This window comes from Azolla caroliniana, unplaced genomic scaffold (genome assembly GCF_043228905.1).
Source record: "Azolla caroliniana isolate FFs.n. ecotype wild unplaced genomic scaffold, voAzoCaro1.0.p SCAF_11, whole genome shotgun sequence".
Lineage (NCBI taxonomy): Eukaryota > Viridiplantae > Streptophyta > Polypodiopsida > Salviniales > Salviniaceae > Azolla > Azolla caroliniana.
The window spans coordinates 18,759,332-18,776,703 of NW_028230446.1; the positions used below are offsets into that span (position 1 = coordinate 18,759,332).

The window sequence follows — 17,372 nt, forward strand, 5'->3', positions numbered from 1 at the left end:
TGAATTAAAATCAGAACCATGCTTAATTGTTTATGCCAAAAATGATGAGACAATAGTGTCATTAGTTTAAATTGAGAAAGGGAATCCAGGGGCCGGGCATTTGATAACATGCCCACTATGTTCAGTCAAGCATCAGGGGCCTTCGAATGGTATATCCATCATCATAGCACCCTCTTTTGTATAGATTTAATGTACCTGTCAGGGATTTATACATACTGCTGGTCAAAAGGTTATGATACAAGTTATACTTACAGGGCCAAGGCTCATGTATTCTCTTTAGAATTACAACGTATGAAAGGAGAGTTATGTCCAATAGCAAATCCCTTCACCACAGGGTATTCAGCCATTTAAGCAGAATCGTCGTTGATATAGACCTTTGTTTCAGTGTATGCATAGACCTGTATCACTTTCAGATCAAGTTATGCTGTCAGAAGACCAAAATCACATCCTTCTGACAAGCAAGGGTGTGAAGAACAAAACCACATCTTTGATGACCAAATCACATCCTTTTGAAGATTGACTACCATAATCACATTCTTTGAAGAACAAAATCGGTGTAGAGTGACAACAAATGTATCAAACAGTCTTCTTGACAATTTGTTTGCAGTCTGAGTACAACCCTGTCACCCTACATTCAACAACAAAATAGATTTCAGTAAGTTTCATTCATGAAAGGTATTACAGGCAATCAACGTGTCTAATACTCTTTAGTCTATCTTATTTAGCAACATTTATTTATTTTGATTTGTTGTTCTCAAAGACGAGACAACACTTAAGATGTAATTGCTTGTTTGGTCTTATATGCCACTTTGGCCTCTTACAACACATTACTATATCTTTCTTTCTTTCTATTAAACCTGTCATAAACAAGAGTTGCTTCTCCTAGCGTCCCTGACACTTTGTTACGAGCTTTCCTTACAAATATCTGCCACACAAGTTACAGGATATCAGGACAGAGCATATACTAAAATTTTAAAAATACCAGAAAAATCTGACGCGACTAGAGACACACCTCTACCCTGTCAAGTGGACCTTTTGTTGGATCCCTGTTGCGATGAACAACTAAACCATTGTCACATTTGTTAACAAAATGGGCACTACCACTGATATCATAAAGATTTGGCGCTTCTCCATGCCAGAATTGCATCTACAAAAGAAAACTCTAATTGAGTTTCAGGTTTAGAAGATAACAATAAAATCTTTCGAGGTATAAAATATCATACCTGTTTTGGATGTGCTACAAACCAAACATGGCATCCATGATGCTGAGCAAACCGTTTTATTTTAGTAAGCATTTTACTTACATATTCGGTCTCAGTCCTGTAAAAAAAAAAATCCTTAACCATTGATCAAAACATGCGTTGCAAGAAGCTGTGAAGTCCTTACTGTTGAGAGCCACGCTGATGATCCAGTTCATTATAAGGATCTATCACTAATCCTCGTATTCCATGTCTCATAACTGCTGCTTTTGCGAGCTTCAGCACCCAATCAACTGATGGAACCTCGTCATCCTCACATCTGTGGAAAATGAAGACAATCAAATCAAACTCTCAATTGGGGTTGGCCTAGTGGTTGGGGCCCTGTAACCGTAGGTTGTCTTCGCTTTTAGTTATTGCAAATGGAAATTGACCCAGTCTCTTAAACACATCATAAATGATCACCTAATCAGAAAGAAGTTATCATTCATCCACTGCTTTCCTATCTCAAGCTCTTCCGGTGTAATTCGTTCTCTGTTCTCAGAATATCTGTAAATATAAAATAAAAGTCAAACACAGATGCCAAATATCTGTAGTTCACAAAATTGTTGATAATATGGGTATTTGGTGAGTGCGTACATGCCATTGAAATTCTTGGTCACCTGTATATTATTTTCACATTTACACCTCATGTCTACTAGTGATAAGATAATATTATTTTTTAATACTGTTTGCATATTTAATGATGATCAAGTGTTTATGGAAGAGTCACATACATGGCATTGAAAAATGGTTTCTTCCAGTACTTCTCTAGAAGTTTTCGGCCATGTTCTCGTACCTAGATTTAAAGAAACATAATAAGGAATTCATGTAAAAATCGCATATGGTCGATCAGAGGCTAAGCACCTGCCATGTTCTCTACCTAAATTTAAAGAAATATAAATTGGAATTCATGTAAAAATCACATGTGGTTGATGTTAAATGCAGAGGCTAAGCACCTTATTTTCCATCGAACAAAGTCCAAAAGTCCAGCCTTTTAACTGGACTAAGTTAACCATGAGAGCATCAATCCATTCGCTCTTTCCAGATCCGGGTACCCCAGTAACCAAAGTTAATTCACCAGGGACTACCTGTTGGGAACATAATGTTCTACTTTAAATTCATGTAAAGAAATATTTGTAACAAATAAAATAATGTAAATTTACCCACTTTGTAATAGTCATCTAGGCTAGGCCAACCAGTTGATACACCAGTTTCATCACCGTCAATTGCACAAAAATAGTTATCAAGATCCTTGAAGAAGTCCGAAAAGGTGAATAATCCACGAATTGGATAGAGTTCCGCAGTATCAATAGCACACCGCAGTTCATCTGGTCCAAGTTCCACAAGTACCTGTGTCGTAAATATGAAAGGCAAAGTAATAAATGCTGTGATGTAAACTTTGTTCTTCAAGTTTCTAATCACAAAGATAAATTCAATATATTTAAAAAGTAGAGATATCTGGCTGTGCTAGTAGCAGACAAATGTGATGGGTCTCTTTCTTAACTTGCAAGACACTATGCAGAGGGAATAGAAAATCAGCCGACCAACTATTGCATGATGATGGTAGGATCTTGTGTGGTAAACTTCTAGGAAGCACTGTTGAATATCAACTCTGTGAGTGGGCTGAAGAAAACAGCAAGAGAGCTCTGTGATAAGCAGGTTTCCAATGAAACCACAGCTTACTGATATGCATAAAAGCAGAAGGGGGCCAGGTATCAATTAGTTTGAAGATGCAGGTTGAAGAAAAACGTGGTGAAACAAGGATGCCCTCTTTCACCTACTCTATTTGTTATATGCATTGACCAACTAGAAGAGTTCATCCAAGAAGCCTTAGGAAAACATGAGGAAAAAACAGCCATCAGGCCTTTCATTGCTGTTGCTTGTGAATTATGCATATGATGTGTACTTCCGGCATATTGTCAGCTGAGACTGCAAAAGCTTTTAGATACAGTAGGCACTTTCTGTAAACATGGTGACCATCAGTCAACGTGGCTACGACAAAACTCAAGGTGATAGCACTATCAAACCTGAAATCCATCAGCCAGTATTGTCCACAAACAAGATCGGCACATATGAACTCAATGCTCTTTGTTAAGTACCTGCCATATGCTTCATGTCTCATTCACCAACATTCATATCATCATTGTCTCCAAGGATGAATATATGTGTGCATGAGATGAAGACACCAATAGGAACTGCCAGAATCTAAAACCTTGAGGTAATACTAGTGCGAACAGAGCCAAACAATGTAAAAGACGATAAAGGTCATTTTTAGGCCTTTTTTGTCTACTTCCTCATTCTCATCACTTAAACCAAAGCTTCCCAAGTCACAGAGATAGAAGTTAATGAAGAAAAACAATACAACCACAATTGGCCATCAACAGAGGACAAACACAACTTTCTTTCAGTACATTATGCCTCATTCTACAAGTAAATCAAACACTACACAAGTGTATTCTCGGCCAAGACACTCAAAAGGGGTTACAATAGATCAGGCAATAGCAATAGAACATAGGCCACAACCATCAGGATCGTAGCCTCATCACCCTTCTCATCAACAAAATAAAGACCTTTATGGCCCAGAGCTCCTACCATTTTGACTTGCCCACGTTGGAGATGTTTCAAAGACACATTAATATAGTTTTGTTTCTTTATCACTCTCTCTTCTCATTTTTATAAAGATTCGTATCAAAAATTTTACTCTAAACCTTTAGTAATCTTCCTGTATATGACTGTGGTTCATAGCTAATCAAAGCGTATTTTGCTCATTTTATTAATGCATGGTCAGCTTATTTTCACCATTTGTAGCAGACTAATAAATACACCGTGATCTCAACCAGCATACTACCTCTTCTACAATGTGATATTCATGATCTCATGTGTGGTAAGAGTATATATGTAAAGAAAGCATGACATCCAAAAGCAGGAAGGCCTGATGCACGAAGCCCAAAAGTGTGAAGGCCAACTCTAAGACTAAAAAACAAAAGAAAAAAATATATATATTAAAAGAGCATACGAGACCTGAAAGCACAAAGGCCAGCCCTCCAAAAATAATATACATATATAGATAGATAGATAGATAGATAGATATGCTTGAAAGCATGAAGGTCCACAGGCACTGAGCACACAATGATTTGCAAAAAAAATAAAGCTCTATGTATGTGTGTGTATCATAATAACAATATTAAGAATAAATAAACGATAAAATAGTGCTACTAAAAAAAGAAATAATACTAAATACATATATATAATAGTAATTATAGTGATGGCATCAAGCACAATAGTAGTATTATTTTGTATTTTATTCTGCATCCAAGCATATGTACACTCTGCTCAGGGAAAGGGCCTTCTTGCTTTCGAACGGGTATATACACACAGCACATACAGACATATATTTATATAGATTTATATATATATGTATATATGTATGTATGTATGTATGTATGTATGTATGTATGTATGTATGTATGTATGTATGTATGCATGTATGCATGCATGTATATTATTTGATTTATTTTTTCGCACAAGCCTTCGTGGTTTTAGGCCTCATGCACTCTTTACATATATATATATATCTATATATACACACACACACACACCCGTACTACACAAGATGTAGCATTATCGAAGAGGCTACATGTTGGTTGAGATAATGTTTTATTAAATATAGTCTGCTACAGATGGTCAGAATAAGCTGATCATGCTTTAATGGATTAAAATATAAGAACAAAAAGCACACACAGGAGATCTAATCAATCTATGACAGTAACCGTTCTTGCAAGGAAGGCCTGAAGATAGGATGTTACTGGTAGTCTATAGATACGATGTTATTGATTAAACACAAGTTCATACAAGTAAAAGAAAAGAAGAAATTAGACCTCATTAGCATCCTTCAATTGCTTTTTCCCATCTTTAGTTTTTGGCCACTGGACCCGCCAGCACCTGAAAAATGAAGAAACACATCTATAATCACTCTCACTGTCTACAGAAGATAGATTTATACATATAAATAGGAAAAAGCTAAACCGAACATTTCTCACCGTTCTCTTCCCAGACGTCTTGCAAGTTCCTCTGCAAGAGCTTGGCCAGGACCATCTGCATCAGTAGCTAGAATAATCCGAGAAGCCTGTCTATATCATATCATGCATGAATATACTGCAGAACAAATCTAAGACACCAGCTAAGAAATGGGTACAACCTTGCTGAAGTAGTCTTTGCAGTTCCAAATGTAAGAAAACTTCTTGTCCTGCAAAATTACAAGACATGAAACTTCAACAAAAGTTAAGATAATGCATACTTATTGTCATACTGACACAAAAGGTACACAATCCATGGTAGGAGTTCTGAACGTGAGGGTAGAGGTTGTTAACAGCTTAGGTCTTATTTTATAAGCCTCTTTAGCAGGTACGCTTTCTAGATGACATTTTTAAATAAAACTGATGCTATTCATAAACTGGAAATGTTTCTTCAAATCTTATTGACCAGTTGACAATTACTTCTTGGATAAGTTCCACATAATACCTCTTCCTCTGGAATGGAGCTTTTTTCGGATACTTTTGGTGGTGCGCCATCGGGAACACTTACACAATTATAAAACCCGGCTTCTTCCAATGATAACTTATCAATTTCTCCTTCAACCTGACAGAAACATAGAAGATAAAGATGAAAGTTTCTGCAAAGTAAACTCTAACGTAAACAGTAAATTACATGAAGACCCTCACAATGATAATCTCACTCTGAGATACTATATCATCAAGGCCATATAGAACCTTCAGACATTGCTTTTCCTGCAATAGAATAGAAATCGTTAGATGCCAACTTAAGTTCTGGAATAGAATGGGCTTCTTCAAACCTGCCAAAACATCTTCCCCATAGTCCGATATTTGCAATTGACAACTTCTCCATTCATCTTATATGGGAAAGCTATCACAGCCTGTTATGAAACATTTACAGATCACTTTAAGAAAATAATATTCTAATCTATAAAGCTTACACACTATGTCAAAACCAATTTATCTACTTACACCCTGGTGATTGTAGGTTTCCTTAACCCCATTACGAATCAAAGTTTTCTTAGAAATCTTTCTTTTGTCAAAATAGTAAACAACCTGAGAAAAATAACCAAAGTCTTTACTCCTCTCTTATTTATCATTTGTGCCAAATAATAAACATTCAGAAATAATATCCCACTTATTTCTATAATAGATCATTAAAGAATTTATCCCATATATTGTCAGATGAGCTTTGCCCCATGCAGACTGCATCCACAACATCAATCAGAAGGATTTGTCTTGAAACTGAAGTTTCCTTTGGCCAAAGAAACGTCTCCCTAATCTAGCTTTTAGAAAGGCCAGATAACTGCACGCAGGAATGGCATATCTACACTGAGTACTTTAGAAAGAGCATCACAGTGTGGATACCATTACAATAATAATATCATGATATAATTACTATAGTAAGGCACACGAAGCCTATTACTGTCAAATCATATTAAATGAATGCATATGGGAAGCCATATATCTACAATGCATGAAACGTTCTATACATGATTGTCTTCTCTAACCTCAAAAACAATGTGTCAGTATATTATGCAATCATTGGTGAAGTATGAAGAGCAATCAAAATCTCAGTAATTGCTTGTATAAAAGTCCAAATGGCTGTCATAATAATGATATTTATTGATATCATACCATAGTTTTTGAAAGTTTTAAGCCTTATTTAATATTGCAAAAATCTGCTCCTATACAGCAGTGTAAGTTACCTTTAGTTTGAACCTACATACGGTTGAGGTAACCTAATATTCACATAGTGTGGGAGTTGAGAGAAGACGGGCTCATGTGCACTGCATGGAATCCAAGAGAGGTTTTGTGACTACTTGTATTATCTCAAAGTCCTAATATTCCCCTGGCAGTCAATTCTGATCAAGTTTTTTCGATTACATTACATTTTTGTGTGTATTTGGTTTTTGTTTTTGTTTTGCATTGGATCTAAAAAATCCTTTCTGAAATTCATTATAATTCTATTGACTATATCATCCTCCATCATCAGATTAAAGCAATGCATGGAATTCAAGAGAGGTTTTTGTGACTACTTGTATTATCTCACAGTCCTAAAACTCCTATGGAGTGAATTCTGATCAAGTTTTTCAGATTACATTTTATTTTTGTCTGTATTCTGTATTGTTTCCGTTTTGCGTTGGATCTAAAAAATCCTTTCTGGAATTCATTAAAATTCTATTGACTATATCATCAGCCTTCATCAATCATAAACACCATTAACAAGCAATTGGCCTTTTGTGTATAGTCCCCACCAAGTAAAACAAAAGGAGCTTTTTGAAAAGATTAGAAGTACTCAAAATACAATTATTTCACCAGGACATGCAAAAAGGAAACATGTGACGGCAGAGCATAATAATCCCATATTCTAAAAATCTTCTGGAAACTCACTTCTTCACCCGGATCTTGCAGTCTGGATGTGATATCCCGATGATCCTCTTGAATTGAAACTATTTTCTTTTCAAACTTACTTTCTGGAATGCTTTGGACAGAAGAACTTGAATGTGGATCCTGAAGTACAAATTGAAAACATGTTAAGGCATCTGTCAGCATAATAATTCCACATTCTAATCAATCTTCTTGAAACTCACTTCTTCACCAAGACCTTTTCGTCTGGATGTGATATCCCAATTATCCTCTTGAATCAACATCATTTTTCTATCAACCTTACTTTCTGGAATACTTTGGACAGAAGAATTTGAAGCTGGAACCTGCAAGAAGCGCAAGTCAACAGCAGATCAAGATTCCTTGATCTCAAGATTGACAAAATGACATCATGCAATTGACTTTGTTCTACAACATACCCGTAAAGAACCTTTGTTTAAACAGTTAGTGCGAATACAATTCCACATAGCAAGTTCCCTGTCAAGCAATATAAACCTCATCGATTACAATCTATTGTGTTCATCTGATTACTATAATATTTAGTGCTGGAATTTGAACACACCCATCTAGAGAAATGTCCACTGCTAAGGTTTTCCCTCCTCCCATACCACCTTTACACTGCAACCCAAAATCATAAAAATCAGCAAGAAAAGAGCTCTTGATTTCTCTGAATCTATGAGCAGCTATTTGTAGAGATCACTCACATATAAAATCACATTCCACATGTACTTTTAACCTTAATTCTTCCAAGAGAACCAGTCTAATCTTGTTTAATCACATAAGAAACTATTTTCAAGCAAAACGTATTTATTCATACGTGATTATATCTTACATACTAATTTTCGGTGCATATATATAAAGGCCCACATATTCAATTCACTTTATCAATATTGCAAGTTGGACGTAGACTTTGGGTTCATTATTATAAATGGCAAGCATTATCTATAGTTCATATTTTCTTCTTTTTTCTTCCCCATGCTATAAACATGGATATGTACCTCTAATGTAGCACGAGTATAACCCTGTATAAGGTGTGTCACAATTTACCTAGATATTCAGTGTGGTTAAGTCATATCACTGGTCTTCCTTTGCTAGTAGCATATTTAATTCCTATGATTATGTTAAGTTATTTGCTTATGATTCTTCCTGATGGGCTCTATGCTCCCCTATCAAGGAGTGATGGGTCATTTGTTGCTGAGGAAGTTCATCTCATCCTGTTTTTCAGCAATCTTTAGTCATGTGACCACCATTGTTCTGCAAGTGACACTTACTAATACAAATTTTTCGCATCATTGTTTATCTCACAATCCTTTCCTTTGAAAATAGTTGCAATTTCTTTATTGCTTCTATAATAGGGGGTACAAACAAATATTTCTTCCTCTAAAAGCATTGCACTAAATCACAAAACAAAGTGTTGGCTTTCTTACCAACATGTTCAAAATCTCAAAGTGGAGCTATCTCATCAACCATCTTCGGAAGAATCCTAAGGCGTCTCATGGATTTTAGTTTGATACTAGATAAGAAAATGGTGTGTGGTAGATAAAAATGACACAATGCAATAACACAACACTCAATAAAAAGAGCTTGTAGAAGAAGGTTATACCAATAATAGATACAACTAATGATGGCTAACATTGTCCAAATGTACGTTGTCAATATAGAGCTTAGATGGTGATCTACATAAATTTGAGATGTTGAACTGGACAGAAGACTGGTGGAGCTAAAGAGCAAGAAAACCTTTTTGGACTTCAATGTTGTGCACAATAAATTATATTTCTTGGTTGATTGGTTAGAGTATACACCTAATCATCAAACTTGAGAGCCTCTGGAGAATCTCACTAATGCCACTGATGTTGTCGCTGAATTTCATTATCGATATCCCAATAAGCCAAGTCCTAAGTCATGCATTGCGGCTTGTGGAATTTGACATCAAAAAAAGGGGGTAGTATCATGAGCATCAATACAAAATACCATAAGTATAAGTATATATATATAATACCATAGACATCATGTCAACCCTTCTATATGGTTTCTGACTAAAAGATAGTCAGGTCGACCTGCTCATATATGGATCACTCAACCCTTCAACTTCCAATGGGAATATGGCTCAATATTCCTTCCAAATTTATCTACAATATGAATCTATTAGCCTTCCAATGTCCAATTGGAATATGAATCAGTTGGCTCAATACTGGGCATAACCTCCAAACCAAACCGCTACTTTCAACAGCTTGAAGCTCTATTATCCTCAACATGTTCAAGTTCACATAGGCCATCTCAGAACCACATGATCTATAAAATGAGACCCTTTCAACATCTATATCGGGGATGCTATCAATACCCAATGTTAATTGCGCTAGCTTAAATCGAAAAAACATATCCCCAATTGTAGTGACCCCATAGATTTCAAGCTTTACTTCATCGTAGTTCATCCAGATTCAACAAAAAGAAAGTTTTCATTAGAATTCTCTAGACCATAGTATATAATGCGTGCATTTTATGAAGTTTTTCAAATATTTGAATTCTAGTGAATCTGGATTTATTTATCTTCAAGAGATAACATGAGAAACGTATTTATATTAGACTATGAATAACATGATGGATGAGTTTCTTTTCAAATTACTTATGCATAATATCACTAATACTCAAGCTGAAAAAGGTTTTCAATCAGCACACTAATGGTTAATGTTTTATGAGATAAATACTAACCTTGGGACAAATTGCTCGTTTGTGACCTCCATTGTCATATGAGGGAAGGAAGATATTGATACGTTCAAGATGATGTCCAATGCTGATCTTGTTACCTACCATGAAATGAAGAATACAAACAAAAACTCACTCTGATGAAAAAGGCTTCTATTCATAAACCACTTTAAGAATAAACTAAGAGCATCAGTGTTTCATAGGTTACTTTGGCATTTTCCAGATGTTAATATCACATGGCACACATAGATCGTCTCTGAATTTCGCTTTTTCTATGTTAGAATGGTAGGTGATTGTTCCACACTCATTAGGAGTACTTGAAGGTTAGCATAACATCATAGGAAATCCTAAAATTCATACTCAATATCGTCCTTACTTGCAAGCCATTCCAAATTGACACATTATTTTATTCCTGGCACTTTGAGGCAGAATAGATCACATATATATTCTCTTTTTCGGCTGAATCTTCAGCCACCACCCAGATCCTATTTCAACATGCTGAAGAATATCTGGATATTTAAGGTCCTGTGGAGGCCAGAAACATGATCAATGGTACTACAAACGAGCAGTACCAGAGAGTTTCCTCTGCTGGTGCAAAGGCTGTAGGGACATGTGCCTCATGTATTCCATTAAGATCACTACTATGTTTTAAGTAGAAGCAACAGGACTTAGAGTGTCAAACTTGAAGAAATAGGGCCCGGTTAGTGCATGGTGTAAGCGATGGTGTGAAGCATTACTGGATGGCCATGAATGCTTCACATCATACAATGAGATGCTCTTCATCCTCTGTCTCCTGATTAGGGCAGAGCATGTAGACGTAGTTTGATCTACCTCATCCCTTTTAAGATCCATTGTCAATTTTGTGGTAATGAGTACAATTGGTAGATGGTGATTTCCGTTACGTTGAATGGAAAAAGAATGACAAGATACAGTTTGGTGCAATCCGTCATTTCACTGTAGGTGTGCCAACATGTTGGAATTATATGTATTTAATATTATTGCAATCTGTTATCCTTGACATCCCCGTCCCACTTGGTTGTGATTGCATGCATAAGCTACAATTCAATATTTGTTGTGGGAATATCATCTAAACACTAAACCAGCTGGGAAGAGTTCCTTATGACGATTTCTGATTTCCATGGGCCATATTGCTTCCCTTTGAAGCTAATATATCATCATCGTTTTTATATTTTTTCATCGGGGCTATGTTCAATTGGCAAGCCAAGGTTCTTTTACAAAGCATTCAGACTCTCACTATATATACTAATTTTCTAGATGCCATTTCAGAAATGTATGGGTTGAATATACGACCTTCTGGTCGCTGCTGGACAAGGAGAAATTCACTAGTAAAATCCTTTGAACACCAAGATTCAAAACTTGAATCCACACATACAACCATGTAAAAAAGCTTCAACTTTGGGTCCCATAGGTCATATTCGAACAGGGAGGACCATAATACAATCTGTGTGTGTGTGTGTGTGTGTGTGTGATTGAGAGAGTGTGTGTGTGTGTGTGTATGTGTGACTTACGTGTAGTTGTTACTGATGCAGGAACTGAGCAGAAACATTTTGCGTCACTGATGCTTCTACCATGGCGGGTCCACAAAACGTTAGTCGGAGGAGGAGGAGGAAAGGATTGGGTGAAATGGCGCGTGTGTCGGAACATGGTTGACCTCATTCCAACAGCAATTCGTGAGTAGCAACAGCGTCTTCCGCCACTCCTACTGCTGCTACTGCTACTGCTACTGCTACTACACCAGTGGAAGCCAAGAAGCTTTTCTACAACATTCATGAAAGACAAAGAGGCAGAGGCAGCAGAGAAAGGATTTATATTCCCTTCTGTGAAGAAGAAGAAGAAGAAGAAGAAGAAGAAGTGGGGGAGTATATTGGTGTGAGTGGGTGTTCCAAGGTTTATGCACATACATATTCATATACTGTATACATATACATAGTACACATACATACATACATTATACATATACATACATATATATACATGTACATACATATATGCATAAATACATACATACACATACACACACATTGGTTCATTTACCCTTTGTTTTTCGTGACAACCCTTTGTCCCTCTCGTATGCATGTCTCAATCGTGACATTCATTGGATCACAACGCCTTCTGTCGAAGGAGCAATGCAATATCCTCTACGACCTGATTCTAGATGCTTGATCTGCCTCTCTTACACAGGCTTAAGGTTGGAGCTACGGAAGCCTGACATGATTGAAAGCGTAGTTGCAATCGGATCTCTGTTAACATGTCTATTAAAACATGAATCGAATCGCTAATGCCAATACAACTAATGAAATATAACCTTGAACTAATCTTTTAAATGCTAGAAATAAAATCGGTGAGCGTTGAGAATCAAACTCAACTTCTCTAGTGTGGGAACACACCCTAGTATACTTAAGTGTGAACGCCCCACTTATTAATATAGTAACTAGTGTGTCATAGAAGATGATAGAACCCTAAAGTTCTATGACACATATTTAGTGTAGTTAAGTCTCCACCTCTCTTTAGTAACTGGTGGTTGTATAGAGAGAAGGTCACCATATAAGCACCTTTCTCTCCCTCCTTGTAACAATTGGTTCATTCTTGTTCTTGTTAATACAATTATTCTGGTTTTCTGTATAACTTTGTTCTCTCTCTCTCTCTCTCTCTCTCTCTCTCTACACACGCACATATACACACACCTTCCATTGCACACAAAATCATATCTAATTCTTTACATGGTATCAGAGCGCTTGGTAACTTGATCCAAGCCCATCGCCATCGCGTGTGTTGTGTTTAAGCCTACGTTCACAAAGAACCGACCAATCGTTGTCGCAACAACCTACACAGTTCGTATCACATAAAAGAAGAAGATTCAACATGAATACTTAGATAGGAAGCACTCTTCCCACTAAGAAACTCGACAGAAACAATTTCGCATATTGGGAGTATAAGATGCCCCAATACCTTGTCGGTCAAGGCTATTGGGGTTACATCGAAGGAGCACAAGAAATGCAAACCAACCCAACACATGCCGACTACCTAGCATGGGAGCAAGCAACAAGTCATGTGTTGTACTGCCTAGCATCATGCGTTCATGATCACATGCTTGACTGCATTCGAGAGCCCAAAATGCTGAAAGAGGCGTGGGGAAACCTCAAAAAGATATTCTTGGCCAACACAACTGTACGAAAACTTCAACTCCGTTAGGAGTTAAACAGTATCCAACAAATGGACATGTCAATTGGTATATATACCTTGAAGATCAAGGAGTTGTGTGACTCCCTCGGGTCTATCAACGTCAACATTGATGACAATGAAATGGTGTAAATATGCCTCAGTGGCTTAGCACCTCGGTTCGGCGCGATAAAGTCGGTGTCCTCCTGAGGGAAAATCCTCCCTCCTTATTCGATCTCCAATCGATGCTATTGGTCGAAGAAAATCATGTTCGGACAAGAAGCAATGTGCAAGAAGGATGCATGCTCTATTTGAATTTCGATGGAGGAAGAGGACAAGTTCATGGAAGAAGAGGCCAATTTGGCTAAGGCTGACACAACCAAGAACAACCTTGAGAACACAACTACTACTATCGTCAAGACGTTTCAAACGTGTGAGACAAAGCGTCTGGTAGAAGGGGGAGCAATCATGCCGGACCCAGCGACAAAACAACTCTGTTCAATGCGGATATTGTGGCAAATTCGGCCACCATGAGGCGGAGTGTCGCAAAAAGAAGAGTGAGTCGGTCTCCACAAGCCGACAACTCACCAACTACACCTCAAACTCCGACTATGACGATCGTGGCAGAATGTTAATGATGCGGCATACAACGAATTCAATGACGACATCATGCCCAACACGCACCTCTAACTCAGAAAATGTATGGTTTGTCTATTCGGGAGCATCTAACCACATGACGTCTCATGAATATTGGTTCTGAGAATTGCGAAAACCCGAACGACCCGGCTATGTGGAAACAGGGGATGACACGATCCACCCCATTCAGCATGTCGAAAACGTCCCTTTTGGCAAAGAAGGGATTCCCGTATTTAACGTTTAAATACGTATAGTACCTCATCATATGTATAGTACGTACTATACCTCAATGTTGTTCAATCAAATATCATGTACTTTGTCCAATATGGTATTTAACGTATTTATAAAAAAACATGTATAATACGTATTTATAAAGAAAATGTAAGTAAAACCCTAACAAAAAGCAAAAGAAAAAAAGATTTTAGGGAAAAAGAAGCGAAAGGAAGGAAGGAAGAAGAATAGAAGAGACAATGATGAAGAAGATGAAGAAGAAGAAGAAGAGAGAAAAGAAGACATAAACTTGTCTTTAGTGTGATAATCGCAGAAGATAGATGAAGAAGAAGAAGAAAATGAAGAAAAGAGAAACCTATCATGAGTGTGATAATCGTAGACGATTCCTCAATCTATGAAGGCATAATTGTAAATAATTACAATTTGAAGTAGAACATTGTGATACACACTTAAACTTCTTTATAGAATAAGGGAATGTCGACATCCATATTACTACAAGTATTTTAGGATGTGAAATGTTCAAATGTCTTACATGCATTTTAGGATGTAGAACTATATTGTACATCACAAAATTGTGTAAACATAGATGTTTTTTACAATATTATAGATATTTTTTAGAAAGGTAAATAATTTTCAAATTCTAGAAGTATTTAACGTACTATACGTAAAATACGTATTTTATAAGTATTTAACATACAATAAAACGTATTTAACATATTTTTAAATTGGGAGGTACTATACGGGTATTAATACGTTAAATACGTATGGCATCTGTATCGTACCTAACGAACCTAACAACCTTGGAAGGGAATCAGACTTACATCAAGAATGTCTTGCATGTTCCAACTATAATGAAGAATCTGGTCTCGGTTGGCTAGATCGTGGAACAAGGAATGCAAGTTCGATTCAACGATGGTGGTTGCTTCTTTGAAAAGGAAGGCTGAATTATTGCTCGCGATCAAAGAGAAGGCCAAATGTTCATCCTCGATTCTCACGAGATGAATTCAGCAATGTATGTCAAGGTTTGTAAAGCCGACACCGACATAGAGTTGTGGCACAAACGAATCAGTCACATCAATCTCCAAAAGCTCAAAGGAATGTAGTCGAAAGGAGTCGTCATCGGACTCCCGACTTTAAATACCAAAAAGGAGATTGCAGGCATAATATGCGAAGCCGGTCAATTCGGCAAACAACATCGTCAACCGTTCCCAAAAGAGAGGAACGTGCTCAAAGGGATCCTAGATGTAGTGCATTCAAATGTATGGGGACCAACCCAAACGGAAACATTCGGTGGTTGCCGATATTATGTGACGTTCATCGACGACTTCTCCAGGCACACATGGATCTACCTTATGCGACAAAAGAGGGAAGTGTTTAGACACTTCCAAAAATTCAAAAACGAAGTCGAAAAGGCAACCGGTCAGCATGTCCAATGCCTTGTGATTGGACGGTGGCAAGGAGTATTTCAGCGATGCCTTCACAACATACCTTCGACAAGAAGGAATTCAACATGAGTTCACCTATCGACACACACCGCAGCAAAACGGAGTAGCCGAACGAAAGAACCGACATATACTTGAGGTGGTAAGGGCAATGATGAACGAGAAACATTTGCCGAAATCATATTGGGTTGAAGCAGCGAACACGGTCGTCTAATGAATCGTTGCACAACATCCGGAGTGCACGATGTCACCCCCACGAGAAGTTCTACGGAAAGAAGCCAGATTTATCCCACGTACGAATATTCAACTCTATTGCGTTCGTACACATTCTTGATGAAAAGCGGCAAAAGCTCGATCCGAAATTAGAGAAGTGTATCCTTGTGGGGTACTCGCTCGAACAAAAGGGGTATAAGTGCTTCAACCCCTCAATCAAGAAGGTACGAGTGAGTAGGGATGTTGTATTTGACGAGTCGGAATCCTAGTACTCGGTTGACTCGGCTCCATTCGACCAAATTGAAACCGATTTCGATATAATCGACTCAGAGGAGAAATTATGAACAACTAAGGCTCACAACAAAGGAAAGTCCAATCTCAACCAGATGGAGTCGACCACAAGAGCCCCCGAGCGACCAAAGCACGTCGCGACCGAGTCCGAAGCAGGAAGGCCAAAATGTCTGAGTATTATGACTCAATTGAAAACGAATTGGATCACTCACCCGATAGTGAGTATGGTGGATTGGATGTACCTAGCATGAGGACACTAGGGGCACCTCGTCGCTCCACCCGAGAAAAGAACGTAGTCGGCCGATTCGGCTACAATGACTTCATGGCATGCCATTATGCATTCATGATGAAGGTGGAGACAATCCGAGAGTCGGAAACATTTTCTCAAGCCACGAAGCGATGAATAAGGTGATGCAAGCACTCTCCAAAAATGAGACATGGGATCTCGTTCGCTCTTCACCCCACCAAAAGGTAATCAGTTGCCGATGGATATTCAAGGTGAAGCACAATGCCACCAACATTGTTAATCAGTATAAAGCTCAGCTTGTTGCAAAAGGGTATGCGCATACTCACGGGGTGGATTATGAAGAGACTTTTGCCCCGGTGGCAAAGATGACAACCATCCAAACCGTGATCACGCTTGCAACAGCAAAAGGGTGTCACCTCCACCAAATGGACGTGAAGAACGCCTTTCTCCAAGGCGAGTTAGAAGAGGAGGTGTACATGGTACAACCACCCGAATTCGAGTCAACTATGCATCTGATTGTTGTCTGCAGGCACAGAGAGCATGGCATTCGAAGATAACTCAATATCTTCACCAAATCGTTGTAGAATGTCCAAGTCCGACAATTCCCTGTTCATCCGAAACAACTCCAGAGGACAACTATTCATTATAATTTATGTCGATGACTTGGTCATTGGAGGAGACCACATCGGGGATATCGAACACACCAAGAAGCTACTCTCCGACCGATTCAAAATGAAAGACATGAAGGAGC

The 17,372-nt window shown here is 37.8% G+C and overlaps 1 protein-coding gene and 1 long non-coding RNA gene across 3 annotated transcripts; one reads left to right on the forward strand and one right to left on the reverse strand.

Annotated features, from left to right (window-relative positions):
* LOC147858290 (primase-helicase Twinkle, chloroplastic/mitochondrial-like) lies at nucleotides 1–12,253 on the reverse strand. 2 transcript variants are annotated; one of them, XM_087327699.1, is made up of 22 exons: nucleotides 11,911–12,253; nucleotides 10,388–10,482; nucleotides 8,241–8,296; nucleotides 8,098–8,155; nucleotides 7,885–8,004; nucleotides 7,685–7,804; nucleotides 6,263–6,346; nucleotides 6,091–6,171; nucleotides 5,960–6,025; nucleotides 5,760–5,876; nucleotides 5,437–5,484; nucleotides 5,279–5,364; nucleotides 5,117–5,180; nucleotides 2,406–2,588; nucleotides 2,195–2,326; nucleotides 1,973–2,034; nucleotides 1,662–1,745; nucleotides 1,387–1,518; nucleotides 1,224–1,320; nucleotides 1,013–1,147; nucleotides 858–925; nucleotides 1–628 (listed from the first exon to the last, which is right to left on the reverse strand). In XM_087327699.1, the coding sequence occupies exons 1-22, from the start codon at nucleotides 12,170–12,172 to the stop codon at nucleotides 577–579; spliced, it is 2,202 nt and encodes a 733-aa protein (XP_087183825.1). In that variant the 5' UTR covers nucleotides 12,173–12,253; the 3' UTR covers nucleotides 1–576. The 2 variants fall into 2 exon arrangements, with proteins under 2 accessions (XP_087183825.1, XP_087183826.1); XM_087327700.1 differs by lacking the exon at nucleotides 7,885–8,004.
* LOC147858291 (uncharacterized) lies at nucleotides 536–1,314 on the forward strand. Its single transcript, XR_015530520.1, has 2 exons — nucleotides 536–675; nucleotides 944–1,314. It is a non-coding gene; the product is annotated as an uncharacterized LOC147858291 (long non-coding RNA).
* Nucleotides 12,254–17,372: the final 5,119 nt, after the last annotated feature.

Coding starts and splice junctions, on each gene's coding strand:
- LOC147858290 (XM_087327699.1), bottom strand. CDS start 12,172: ATGAATGTTGTAGAAAAGCTTCTTGGCTTCCACTGGTGTAGTAGCAGT. Junction 7,805..7,884: donor GAAAAGGTCTTGGTGAAGAA/GTGAGTTTCAAG, acceptor TTTGTACTTCAG/GATCCACATTCAAGTTCTTC. Junction 2,589..5,116: donor AATTGAAGGATGCTAATGAG/GTCTAATTTCTT, acceptor TTTACGACACAG/GTACTTGTGGAACTTGGACC.